At 34.1% G+C, this 14,320-nt stretch overlaps 1 protein-coding gene and 1 long non-coding RNA gene across 2 annotated transcripts; both read left to right on the top strand.

The window, feature by feature from the left end:
• Positions 1 to 3,544: 3,544 nt before the first annotated feature.
• On the top strand, positions 3,545 to 8,897 carry LOC143056143 (uncharacterized). Its single transcript, XM_076229227.1, has 5 exons — positions 3,545 to 3,723; positions 3,995 to 4,146; positions 5,891 to 6,036; positions 6,823 to 6,910; positions 8,768 to 8,897. Exons 2-5 carry the CDS (start codon positions 4,082 to 4,084, stop codon positions 8,895 to 8,897), a joined length of 429 nt encoding a protein of 142 aa, XP_076085342.1. The 5' UTR covers positions 3,545 to 3,723; positions 3,995 to 4,081.
• A 79-nt stretch (positions 8,898 to 8,976) lies between these two features.
• LOC143056618 (uncharacterized) lies at positions 8,977 to 12,737 on the top strand. The gene is made up of 3 exons (XR_012972422.1): positions 8,977 to 9,148; positions 11,164 to 11,455; positions 11,941 to 12,737. It is a non-coding gene; the product is annotated as an uncharacterized LOC143056618 (long non-coding RNA).
• Positions 12,738 to 14,320: the final 1,583 nt, after the last annotated feature.

Genomic DNA, 14,320 nt, shown 5'->3' with positions numbered 1-14,320 from the left:
GTATCCTGTTTTCGTCGTACAAAAATTGAAATTGTATTAACAACATTCCAATAATTTATCCATTCAGATCTGATGACTTTCACACACTGTGGCTTTACCCGTGGTAGAGTTAAGAATACGAATTAGATGTAGGTTAGTTGATAGGCACGTCTTGTTTTGTCCAGCTGTGCAAATTTCCACTGTCGTATGTGAATAAAATTTTGAAGGGAAAAAAATGTTCTGAAAAAAGCCATAACAAAATGAACTCAATGGGGTATAACTGACAATAATTATAAAATGTTTCACAAAGGTAGACCAAATTTGCATAATTTATCAAAGGGAGGTAATTATGAGCATTTATATTTTAAAGATATTAATATATTTCTGAATCTATTTTATAGTGAAATTTTTCATTGAATCTTATTTTTTATATATTCATTTATATAAAAAGATGACTTACAACTTGATTTAATAAGACAGATAACATTTAACAGGTAAAAACTATCCAGCTGTTAAACATACTTTTGTTCCAATATATTGTTCTGCTATGATTATCTGATTTCCATATAATCAACAACTACATCTCTGTCCCCAGACAAAACTATTTATATAGTTAAAAATATCATCATAATCAAATTCTTCTATTACTGTTAACAGAAGTAATGCAACTATATTTCTACCTTACTTTTAAATTTATATTTGTACTGAGATCTGAGAACAACTCACTTTTACATGTATTTCACTAACCTTATTTAATCATATTATTTTCACAATTACGATCTTTGAAATTACTTCTGGTTTTCTTCCCTATGTTCATGATAATTTTCTTTTTAAAAGGATGATATTGACTTGAATATTTCAGAACATTTTTTCAAGGATAATTTGTGAAATTATTTCCCATTATAATAAAAAAAAAATTAACAATTTCGCTTTATTTCAAATACACTATTATTATTTCATAGTATTTTTAAAGGATAAATTTTTTCTAATAACTATTCAATAAGTTAACTACCCAGATAGAATTTCACGGCAAAAGGAAAAAATATCCCAGGGAAATATCATCCTCCGGATAAAAAAATAACAACAACTACTGTGACATTTTTTCCTCCGGATCAAATTTCACCCGGATATAATTTTGCTTTACATAAGCTCTGTAACTCGATAGATGTCTGACCACGGTCGGAACAGGAAATTGTTAGCTCTGTAACTCGATAGATGTCTGACCACGGTCGGAACAGGAAATTGTTAGTTCTGTAACTCGATAGATGTCTGACCACGGTCGGAACAGGAAATTGTTAGTTCTGTAACTCGATAGATGTCTGACCACGGTCGGAACAGGAAATTGTTAGTTCTGTAACTCGATAGATGTCTGACCACGGTCGGAACAGGAAATTGTTAGTTCTGTAACTCGATAGATGTCTGACCACGGTCGGAACAGGAAATTGTTAGTCTCATTGCTATTAAATGTCAACTGTTCAGAATAAGACAGTTAGTATATATATATGTTACAAGGAATTTGTGAAATCACGGAATTGTAAAATCCCGCCCCTGGAATAACTTAGTGATTTTATCATAAACAGTTTCAGTGATTTTGTATAATCCCTGACAAAATCACTGAAAATATTGCCAAAAGAATATGAACTGATATTAAAACTACAATTCACTTATTTTTGCAAAGTTCGGGTGACATGCATCAGCTGTTACATAATTGTCCTGCTTTTTGACAAACACACCTATTTTGTTCACATCGATTCTTTGCAGAACATCCACCCACATTTAATAAAAAAAAAACTTGACCAGTACAAATGGAAGACTGTTTAGGTTTAACTGCTTGTCAAACAGACTAATATGAAATTATCAATTGATACTGCTTATGGACTCGAAAAAACGGGAATTAGTGACTTCAAGCTGGTTACTATCGTATTACCCTTACACAATACCATGTTTGAAAAAAGATTAGTTTCTTGTAAATGTCTTCAATACATGAATAAAACCTGATATCGTCATCCGATGAATACGGGTTTTTTACTATTTTTTATAACATTTCCATGATGAAAAACTTCATATCTACATTGAACAAATATATTCTTTTTATTTGATATTGATTTAATTTAAGAATAGAGAAAATATAGAAACGTTTTAACGCTTTATCGCTTTGTGTTTGAATACATACATACAAATCAGAAGTATTTGAGATGTGACCAATATAAGAAATTCAAGTACAAAACAAAATATTTTTACCTAGACTTTTATGTTGTCTTTTTTGTTATAATCATTATTTTGTCATATAAATGTCTTTTAAAGGTTGCAAATTAACAATACAACACTTAGTTGCTATTATATACCAATGTGCATGTCACAATGATAAGCTCTAATGTGCATGTCACAATAATAAGCTCTATTGTGTATGTCACAATAATAAGCTCTAATGTGCATTTCACAATAATAAGCTCTAATGTGGATGTAATATTTGCCACTGGATCATATGCCTAAAGGAAACAATTTCATACTCTCTCCATAGGCAAAAAAATAATACATGTGTTTTCTCTAACCCTTATGCTATCCTAATTTTTAGTGCTCACCATAACACTTTTTATTCCATTTTGGAACAAGCACTGCTAAAGTCAGACTTATTCCCTAGTAGTAACCAGCTAAAAGTGTTTGTAAAATAAAATGATATTGCCTTCCTACCTACCCTATTTTTTACAGCACGTTAGGAGGGGAATTTATTTTTCCAGATTTAAATAAATAGCGATTAGGTGTATTGAATCAATTTTTAAAAGAAAACAGATCATGGTAACATAGTTTAATTGTGGATGAACAACAAGAAATAAAGATAATCATAATTACTAATACATCAGTGGAAGGAAAGGGAAGAGACATGTTTAATTTTCATGTTTTATTCTTTAGAAAATTCTTAAGCGTGTTTCTTTAATCATGCATCAAATAGAGGAAAGAACAATATTGGGAAGCATAACAGACCGTATCATCACTCAATAACCGAATCCTCTTTAAATATACAGATGCACAAACGAAGCCAAACAACAGCGAATAACTAGCCAGATAGCAGGACTTGTTTTTAGGCACAGCATTAAATTCATTTTAAATAATGTATTGCATATAGCATAGGTCGACCAATGGGGTTGGAGGGCTCGAACCCCCCTATCGTGGAGGAAAATTTGGTTGATAATGTAATTAATCGCTGAAGCATAACTGTAGTGACCCCATCTTATCGTAGTCAGAGTGTAGGATTAAATATTGTCCGCCATGAAATTATGTCCACCGGACACTATTTCACAGTTAATTGTGTCGACGGAATTACTGTTATTATGAAATTTGTGCGTTCGATATTTACATATGAAAAGTGCCCACAGATGTGGGAAAAAGTCCTTCAAAGAAAGGAAAATACTTTATAATAAAAAGTGTGTCATTCAAAGAAAAGACAGTATTTCACAAGAAAATTGGTCACTCACAAAACATACAAAATGTAAACAAAGCCACCAAAAAAAATAAAATCAGCGAAAATATTGTGATAATTTTATATTTTTTGTCTACATAGTTAAAACAGATTGTTTGTTTGGTGATAACCTGGTCGAAGTGGTATACTATGGTGAAGCCGTGGCCGTATATGCTGTCAATAGCGAGGCTGAAGAATTTGAATTTGAAGAAAATTTGGGTGAGGGCGTTTCATGGACATTGCTTTTAAAACTAGAAAAAGATTCGGAAACTGATCCTTCTTTTGATGTAAGTTAAACAACGAGCAGAATTAACTTAATTTTGGTTAACTAGGCGAAAACATTTGAAAACTTAATTTCAATTATATGATATTGTAAGGGGTAGGGGTTCGTTCAATAGTTATAGCCAATTTCCCGTGAATAAATTTCATAACAGTGCTATGTTTCTCTGGAAAATTAAAATGAATGGTTCTTTCAATAGCAATTTTAAAACAATTGTATACTAATTTCTTTTTTATTGGTACGTGGATTTTCATGAAATTCTTTTCTTCTATAATCAGAAAACACCAGATTTGGAAGTGTACCAAATATTGATCCAGGGAAGGCAAACTATTAAATATGTTCCATCAGAAGGCGACGTTGTGGCTATGATACAATGTAGCTATATGACGTATGCGGAAGAAATAGAGGGAGGTTCCGAATTGACAGATCAGTAAGTTGAAATAGAGGGAGGTGCCGAATTGACAGATCAGTAAGTTGAAATAGCGGGGTTCCGAATTGACGGATCAGTAAGTTGAAATAGAGGGAGGTGACGAATTGACGGATCAGTCAATTGAAATAGAGGGAGGTGACGAATTGACAGATCAGTAAGTTGAACTAGGAGAGGTTCCGAATTGACGGATCAGTCAGTTGAACTAGAGTGAGGTTCCGAATTGACAGATCAGTCAGTTGAAATATAGGGAGGTGCCGAATTGACGGAACGGTAAGTTGAAATAGAGGGAGGTTCCGAATTGACGGATCAGTAAGTTGAAATAGAGGGAGGTTCCGAATCGACAGATCAGTATGTTGAAATAGAGGGAGATGCTGAATTGACAGGTCAGTAAGTTGAAATAGAGGGAGGTTCCGAATTGACGGATCAGTAAGTTGAAATAGAGGGAGGTTCCGAATCGACAGATCAGTAAGTTGAAATAGAGGGAGATGCTGAATTGACAGGTCAGTAAGTTGAAATAGAGGGAGGTTCCGAATTGACGGATCAGTAAGTTGAAATAGACGGAGGTTCCGAATCGACAGATCAGCAAGTTTTCACCAATTTACATTATGTAGATATAAGAAGGTGTGGTATGAGTGCTAATTAGACAACTCTCCATCCAAGTCACAATTTGTTAAAGAAACCCATTATAGATAAAAGGACGGTCTTCAACACGGAACCTTAGCTCGCATTTAAATTACTGATAACGGATGTGAAATTTCGCCAAAATGTGCGGTTTACGATGCGGTTTACGATGCGGTTTAAGAGATTGCCCTATTGTCCTTGATATATATTCTAATAGCTGAAAGATTCGATGATGATGTTGTTCCGTGTCAGTATCAATAACGTAAAGGTAAAAGAAATCTGTCTGGCCTTTGAATGTGATGTTATTGTAAACATGTTTGAAAATTAGCATATTATGTTCATTCGAAAGTTGTGTGCTCCCCCCTCTTTTGTCGTGAACCAGGATCAGGTAAACACCTGTCCTAATTTTGTTTAATAAAAGCTGTCAAAGTAATGTTCATAGATTTGTCTCAAAGTCTGTATAACCATGATAACGGTCGATGACAAATTAAATGCATTTGAGGGAATTCTAGGACGAGACCATATTAACTCGATATGAATATAAATCCTGTTTTGTACAAGACCGACACGTTAAGCTGGATTTTTAACGCATCTGTTCTTAGGCTATGAAGACCTAGAGGTCATAATATCATGTTGTACAGTAAATTAATAACTGATAAAAAGTACTGACATATAATTTTTTTGGTTTTAATTACCTCCCTCATAGTCCAATAGGGGCCTTGGTGGCCGAGTGGTCTAAAGAGTTAATACTGTAATCACTAACCAGTCAACACTGGGGTTGTGAGTTCGACTGACCCCGCTTGTGCGGGTGCACTCGACTCCAATCTTACTTGACTAGGATTGCCAGTTTTCCTATCGAAGGTCGGTGGTTTTCTCCGGGAACTCCGGCTTTCTCCACCAATAAAAACTGACCGCCACGAAATAGCCTAAATGCGGTGCTTAAAAGTGGCGTTAAAACATCAAAAGTCAAATCAAGTCATTGTCCAAGATTACTCTGACGCCCAACGGCTGTTTTACCAGCCCCAGCTTGTCTTGAAAATCAGCCGTTGGACGTCAGAGTAATCTCGAACTACCGCCCACAATACATACTAATATTAATTATTTTTTTCTCATTTTTCTCCAGGATACAGAGTCCTGAGATTATCGTCAATAATACTGGAAGCGTAGCCGAGTCTAATTTTACTGTTTCAATTGTAAAAATTAATGAACGATCATTTACCAATAAAATTCGTATGGGACGTATTGTGAAATTGAAAGCTACAATGACAGGTCTGTATGTCTGATCAACCATGTTATTGAATAGGTTCTGAATGAGGGGTCCTTCATTTCTGTATTCTTAAAAAAACCAATAGTCTATTTTTTTCTCTATTCTTTATACGGTAGTACTCATTAATGTTTTTTCTCTATTTTTTTCTCTTTTCTCTAGTCTTTATACGTTAGTATCTTATCAGTATCTATTCTTTATAAGTTAGAATCTTATTAGAATCAATTCTTTTTACGTTAGTTTCTTATTTGTATCTATTCTTGTTTGTCGCTACTTTTCTCTATTCTTTTTTGTATGTCTATTTTCTGTAGATTTGGTCCATTATAATCTACTCTGTAAACCCAATCCAGCTAATAGTGAAGTTCAGACCGTTTAATTTGAAGGTAGTTAGTTCTCAAGGTAATAATAAAAAGTAAAAAAGTTATCATCCAAAACGCATTACCCGCATAATTCAAACACAAAGTCTGAGTTCACACGTAAATCGAATTCGATTAGCATGAACTAATTCGAATTAGTTTAATTCGCATTCGAAACGTTTTACGTCCTAACGTCAATTCTAATTCGAATTGAAATGCGCGTCAAATTCGTTTTACTGTCCAAACCACGTCAACTTTTAACTCATATTAACAAAAACGTATTTCTAATGCGAATTTACTAATTGATTGAAAAATCTGCATTACCTTTAATGCCTTGAGGCCTCTCATGGGGGTGTCCAAGTAATCGCACAATTATTTTTTGCCAAACTCACGATACTTCAATTTGAACATGATCTTTGTATTTTAATGTTTTAGGAACTGTAAATGAAACCAAATTTCATGTTACAAACTGCAACGCCTACTCAACAGATTTAAATGCGACATCAGTTGTACTTATTGATGGGTAAGTCTTTAATGACATGTATTTCATATCATAAACCGTTAAATGAGGATCCGGATGGGGTTTACACCATTGAAAAAAACGGGCAAAACTGCAGAAAAACAAGAGAAAATAAGTCCCCCCCCCCCCCAAGAAAAAAAATCAAGAAGAGACTGAGTTTACAGTGCTGCTCAAATATAAAGAAGAGAGAAGAATGGGCAAAAAATATATAGAAAAGAAGAAAAAAAAAGACCTAAACAAAAAAATAAGGATTCCCTTTCAAGACTTTCTTAAATGCTTGAAACCTTACATTTTTGTCGAGCCTGCGACTTTTTTCGCAGAAAGCTCTACATAGGGATAGTGATCCGGCGGCAGTGTTAGCTAACTTCTTAAAAGCTTTATATTTTAGAAGGTGGAAGAGCTGGATGCGTCATACTTTGTATATAGATGCCTCATATTACGAAGTTTCCGTCAGTCACATGTTCAATGTCCTTGACCCCATTTTCATGGTTCAGTGACTACTTGAAAAAAGTTAAGATTTTTTGTAATGTTAAATTCTCTCTTATTATAAGTAATAGGATAACTATATTTGGTATGTGCGTACCTTGCAAGGTCCTCATGCCCGTCAGAAAGTTTTCACTTGACCTCGACCTCATTTCATTGATCAGTGAACAAGGTTAAGTTTTGGTGGTTAAGTCCATATCTCAGATACTTTAAGCAATAGGTCTAGTATATTCGGTATATGGAAGGACTGTAAGGTGCCCATCAGTGCTCAACTGGCAGGTGTCATCTGACCTTGACCTCATTTTCATGGTTCAGTGGTTAAAGTTAAGTTTTTGTGTTTTGGTCTGTTTTTCTCATACTGTATGCAACAGGTCTACTATATTTGGTGTATGAAAATATTTTATGATCTATATGTCTGTTGCGCAGGTTTAAATTGACCTTAACCTCATTTTCGCGGTTCATTGTTCAGTGTTAAGTTTTTGTGTTTTGGTCTGTATTTGCTGTATGGAAGAATTGTTAGCTGTACATGTCTGCAGGGTATGGTCCATCTGACCTTGACCTCATTTCCATGGTTCATCATTGGTCAATGTTTAGTTTTCTTTGTTGTGTTTAGTTTATGTAACAGTTGTGATAAAGCTTTATATTAATGATTAGTGAAGAAGGCGAGACATTTCAGTGTGTGCACTCTTGTTATATATGTAGCACATGCAAAGAAGATGAAAGCAACACAACGCATTAAGAATATAACTGGAATTTTAAAGTATTTAATATCCTATTAAACACATTCTTACTCATAGAGACTGTGAAAGAACATGTCCTGTACGTGAAAAGGGAAAGACTTGTGAACGAATGTAGACGGTTTTTAATAGATACAAGAAAATGTGGTATGCGCTTACAGTCCTTTACTACAAGGATCTAAAAAGGCTTTATTCAACTTCCTGTTGTAACGACCGTTCGGGAATACCGGATCCTCAGGGTTTGTCGTCATGGTGCACGCTTTCAAAAATTTGGAGGTAGTCATTTCATTGGTCAGAATAGAAAATAGAATCGACACATAATCTGTACCTTAAGAGAGCAACCATTTAACTTCAAGGGGGCTATGTTTTTTTGTATGTTAGATATTTTTTAATTCTTGGACGATATATAGGCGGCAATCAGATTAGAATATTTTTATCAGAAAAAAACATACCCTTTTTTTATAGATTTAATGGTCGTTCTCAGAATAATTCTGCGCCCTCTAGCGGCATGTAGCCTATCGTAGGGAGATAACACTAATGTAGCAATCGGAGATTAGACGGAGATCGGCAAAATATAACGACTGACATTATTCGGGTTATTCTCTAATCAGATATATAATAATGGCTGCTTGAATTTTAGATGTGGAACAGGACATCCATTTACGAAAAAACAAGGTTTTACATTACGTGGTTTGTCCGCTATAAGTCCAAGCTTCCAGATGTTTCGAATCAAACGAGCACAAGGAATTTTATTTATAACACTAATATAGCAATCGGAGATTAGACGGAGATCGGCAAAATATAACGACTGACATTATTCGGGTTATTCTCTAATCAGATATATAATAATGGCTGCTTGAATTTTAGATGTGGAACAGGACATCCATTTACGAAAAAACAAGGTTTTACATTACGTGGTTTGTCCGCTATAAGTCCAAGCTTCCAGATGTTTCGAATCAAACGAGCACAAGGAATTTTATTTAAATGCAGCTTCGTCATATGTAATGATGAGTGTCCAGAGGTATGTGCATTTTAGTCAGTATAAAGATGTTTTGTGCAGTTCGGCTCTTGTACGTTAACTAGATGTTAATTTCTTCTTAGGGGAACTGTTGTAAAAATATCTTTCTAACTTTTAATTTTTCTAATTGACAACTTTTATTTCAGTTAAAGTTTTTCTCATCCACATTTCAACTGTCCTCTACAAACGGCAGAAGAAATGTTAACTTGTTCCCGTTCTAAATATTAAATTCTAAAATGAAACCTTATTACGCTTTATAAACAAGGCCGTGTTCTAATGAGAACAAAATATGTTTGACACATGCGCACGAACTCACTGTTTATATTAAGGTTATTTCCATCGTTATCCTTTAAAATATATACATTTAAGCAGCTAACATAAACTTTTATTATATGTTAAAAATCAGTGTAAAATATCGACAAATATAATGCCTACCCATGTTAAAACGAGCAAAGAGCATGACATGAAGGAATTATTTCTTAAACAAAATATTTGAAAGAAAAGCTTCCGGTATCTAATCAATTTACCTGAAAATATATGGTCCTTTGTCCTTTTTTCATCCCGAGAGAAACCATGACATCTATCTGGCTCAATTATATGTCTTTGTGACGAAAACCCTATCTTGTTCAATTCTATGTCTTTGTGACGAAAACCCTATCTTGTTCAATTCTATGTCTATGTGACGAAATATCCTATCTTGTTCAATTCTATGTCTTTGTGACGAATACCCTATCTTGTTCAATTCTATGTCTATGTGACGAAATATCCTATCTTGTTCAATTCTATGTCTATGTGACGAATACCCTATCTTGTTCAATTCTATGTCTTTGTGACGAATACCCTATCTTGTTCAATTCTATGTCTATGTGACGAAATATCCTATCTGGTTGAATTCTATGTCTATGTGACGAAATATCCTATCTTGTTCAATTCTATATCTATGTGACGAAAACCCTATCTTTTTCAATTCTATGTCTATGTGACGAAACACCCTATCTAATTCTATGTCTATGTGACGAAACACCCTATCTTGTTCAATTCTATGTCTATGTGACGAAAACCCTATCTTGTTCAATTCTATGTCTATGTGACGAATACCCTATCTTGTTCAATTCTATGTCTATGTGACGAAACACCCTATCTTGTTCAATTCTATGTCTATGTGACGAAAACCCTATCTTGTTCAATTCTATGTCTATGTGACGAATACCCTATCTAGTTCTATGATAATGTCTATGTGACGAATACCCTATCTGGTTCAATTCTATGTCTATGTGACGAATACCCTATCTGGTTCAATTCTATGTCTATGTGACGAATACCCTATCTGGTTCAATTCTATGTCTATGTGACGTAACACCCTATCTAATTCTATGTCTATGTGACGAAACACCCTATCTTGTTCAATTATATGTATTATGTAACGAATCACGCAATGTATAGTACAGTTCCTGCTACTGTATTATGTAACGAATCACGCAATGTATAGTACAGTTCCTTCTACTGTATTATTATCTAATGGGCATAAATATTCTAACAGTAAACGCCCAAACTATGGAAATAGTTCTCGTCAAAACTTTCGAGAAAAAAAATTCGTACCGAGAATTTAAAATTGTACACTTGAGATTTAAAAACATATAATAACACACTGAAAAATAGAAATCACACCCTGGGATTTTTATATTCAACACACTGAGAAAACCAAATACTGAATAATACACACGAGATTTTAAAAAGGCATTAATGTGAAATAAATTGAAAAACACGAACTGAGAATTGTTTACTACACACTGAGATTTAAAATACTGAGATAAATATAGATATAAGAAGATGTGGTACGAGTGACAATGAGACAACTCTCCATTCAAGTATGCACACTATGTTGGAAATTCTCTATACTTCATATATTTTGCCCGTTATTCTCTATACCCTCTTTTTTTTTTGCCTGTTTCCGTCCATTCTTTTCAATTCTGTAAACTATATCCGGACCCTCATTCGTCTCTACGTTTTCGTTGTAGAATTCCTGTCAAGTCAGCAGTGAACGACGCAAACGTGAGGCTGACGGTGAATTGGAATTTAGTTTAGAGGATAAACAATTGGCCAATGAAAACCGGCGACATATAGATTCTCATACAAACAAATACCGTAATTCCCAGAGCGTCATTGAAGTGCCGAAAACCCAACCGAGGCTCCATACAGGGAAGATAGATGTTGATAAATTATTACCTGTTCTTCTTGATGACATTTCCAGGAGCAGTGTAGAAGACGTAAAGTTAATACGTGGAGGACTTATTATAAATATACCATCCAGTAAGTTTCAAATTGAAAACAAGGGCATAACTTGAGTAAATTATTCTAATAACGTACTTTCTCACATACAGTTTCTTACAGTTTTTCTCCAATGTTCTAAGTATCGTTCCAAAATTCACATCATGAACAGATTTCTAAAATGTTTGAACAATTGAACTTGGTCTCTTTAGTATAAAAAAAAATCTTCCCACTAAATCCATGCGACTATAGTTTAACAATTGCATACAATTTGGATTAAAAAAAATCACTATCAATGTTTTTTTTATATAAATGTTATTGAAAATACTATTATGAAAATTATGTGAGTACGTTTTAAACAATAGTGAGCTATTAATTGATGATTTCGTGGACGTCAAAATTTGTCGCTATAATCATAACATACATTACAAGTTTAGAAGTGTAAATTGATTCAATTTGTGAGCTTCTTTTATATGCCTTTTATGTTTAGATGTTTATGATACCTTGACATTGCTTATATTATACAGAGAATGGTAAATTCAAGGGAGATAACTCTTATGTAGGAACTTCTAATGATATCCAAGTAGTTGGTGATGAAGATTTTGGAATACCACTTGGAGAAATGTCTAAAATTAATCGAGTTATTGAATCTGTATCGACAAGAACAGTAACTCTTTCTGACCCGCCTGAAAAATCTGAACCTCCAAATGGAACAAACGACGTAATCATTGGAATTCCTACTGAGTCAAAAACTAAATCAAACACACCCAGCAATATGAACAAAGACAGCCTATTCCCGAAAAACAGGATAACATCAACAGAAACGAGAACAGTAGACCAAGCAACAAATGACATTAATTCAAAACAGTCCATTGCATCTTCAGATTAAAAAGAGGCATCAGAAACCAAAATTTTATTATCTGCTAATGACACTAATAATGGGAAACCGGCTGATCCACTTGTTCACAAAACATCTCGCTTGAACGTTTTTGATATTGACCAAAATTCGGAAAAATCTAAATCGACAGAGATGAAACGCCGCCTGAAGAATTTAAATTCATCAATACAATTTTCCCCAACTGCGCATGCTCTCTCTATTTCAGTTATCATTTCTCTACTAGTGATGTTTGCATAATAAGGCATATTTTTGGAACTGCAGATTAAATAGCAATAGACAGTTCTTACATTTGTTTTATTGTTTAAGCGTTTGTTAAGTTTTGTTAACTAGCGATATAATTTTCAGTAATTTTCTCGGGTGAGGTGATGTACGCTTATTGTATTTGAATAAACAGAACAGCATGGTAAAATAGAAAATACAGATTGTCTTTATGTATTTATTTGATTTTAATTTGACAATTATACACATCATTGATAAAAAGAACAAACGTACAAAACTGACATATATGCAACAACATTCTATCTATTCAAGAAAGAAAAGAAAAGAAAGAGACTCACACTATGAAAACCAAAGGGTAATCGAAAGAAAGTCCAATAAGACAGACAACACTTTGAACAAAACGAAAAACGACGGAAAGACAATAACATTTACCATTACTTAGAATAAAAGATAAGAGCAACATGAACCCCATAAAAAAACGTGGTGAACTCTGGTTCTCCGGACGCGTAGGCTGGGAGATTCTGCTCCACTTATGATACCCTTTGTGAATATGTTCATATAAGTCACAATCCGGTGAAAGTGTCATAATAACAAAGGGCGAATGGTGATTGTAGTTGGTTGATATAGCTCGAGTCTCTTTACTCTCGGTATTCCTGACTTGTTCTCTCATTCACAAAACTAACAAGGTGTACTCGACCTAATGAAAAGGAGAGCTAAATATTGGGAATTACTCTTAAGTCGAGCTTCCGTCTTTATGACGTTTTCATTGGCTGGTCATGATACTTCATTTACAGATGTCTTTACTATTTGCTTTTTTTTTATTCAACACTTTTTTATGGGCGTCAAGTTGGTTACCTATTCCCTATTCCCTATTCGTTACCTATTCCCTATTCCCTATTCGTTGCCTATTCGTTACCTATTCCCTATTCCCTATTCGTTGCCTATTCGTTACCTATTCCCTATTCCCTATTCGTTACCTATTCGTTACCTATTCCCTATTCCCTATTCGTTACCTATTCGTTACTTATTTGATTTTTAATATCCTTCCCCCTTTTTAATTATGGCATGGAATAGTTTAATATGGCTGCCGTTACCATGGAAACGGCACAATTGTGAAAAAAATCAGTTTTTGGTAAACTGTTTGGATATGCTTCAACTCAGAATCATCATATTTTAAAACAATGTAGGTGCCCACTATATACAGGTGTTGGATGATTTTGGCGATCATTGGAACTACTATGTTGCCATGGAAACTACACCAAAATTTTCAAAATTCTAAAAATGCTCAAAACTTCATGAAACTTCACAGTAATGATGAGCAACATTGGAGTTGGAATTTCCAAAATAGGTCTTGTTACCATGGAAACAATGCAAAAAGGTCAAAAATTTCAAAAATAAGAATTTTCAGCAAACTGGATGAAACTTTACAGGAATGGTAACTGGCATAGGCAGAGTTGGATTTTGAAGTTAGAATTTTCAAAATGGCCGCCGTAACCATGGAACAGCAAAAATATTAAAAATTCAAAATGTTCAAACTTAATGAAACTTTGCAAAAATGTTACTAGACATCTGTAGATGCTCTCTTTGACTTTGGAATTGTCAAAATGGCTGCCGCTCACCTGGTAATAGGGGGAAGGGGTGCCTTCCGTTATTGCTAGCAATTACAAATCTAGTTGTTAATAGTCTTACATATGGTAATAGTTCGGAATTGGTTGAGGTAAAATGATCTTTTTATGACCTATTTATATGTGTTTGTGCTCAACCGATGCTTTTACTTCATGTTCGATACG

The sequence above is a fragment of the Mytilus galloprovincialis genome, chromosome 13 (genome assembly GCF_965363235.1).
Source record: "Mytilus galloprovincialis chromosome 13, xbMytGall1.hap1.1, whole genome shotgun sequence".
In the NCBI taxonomy this organism is placed as follows: Eukaryota; Metazoa; Mollusca; class Bivalvia; order Mytilida; family Mytilidae; genus Mytilus; species Mytilus galloprovincialis.
Note: the sequence above shows the minus strand (reverse complement) of the source record. Positions and strands in the feature narration are given on the sequence as shown.

Coding starts and splice junctions, on each gene's coding strand:
- LOC143056143 (XM_076229227.1), top strand. CDS start 4,082: ATGATACAATGTAGCTATATGACGTATGCGGAAGAAATAGAGGGAGGT. Junction 4,147..5,890: donor GGTTCCGAATTGACAGATCA/GTAAGTTGAAAT, acceptor ATTTTTCTCCAG/GATACAGAGTCCTGAGATTA. Junction 6,911..8,767: donor TCAGTTGTACTTATTGATGG/GTAAGTCTTTAA, acceptor CTTGAATTTTAG/ATGTGGAACAGGACATCCAT.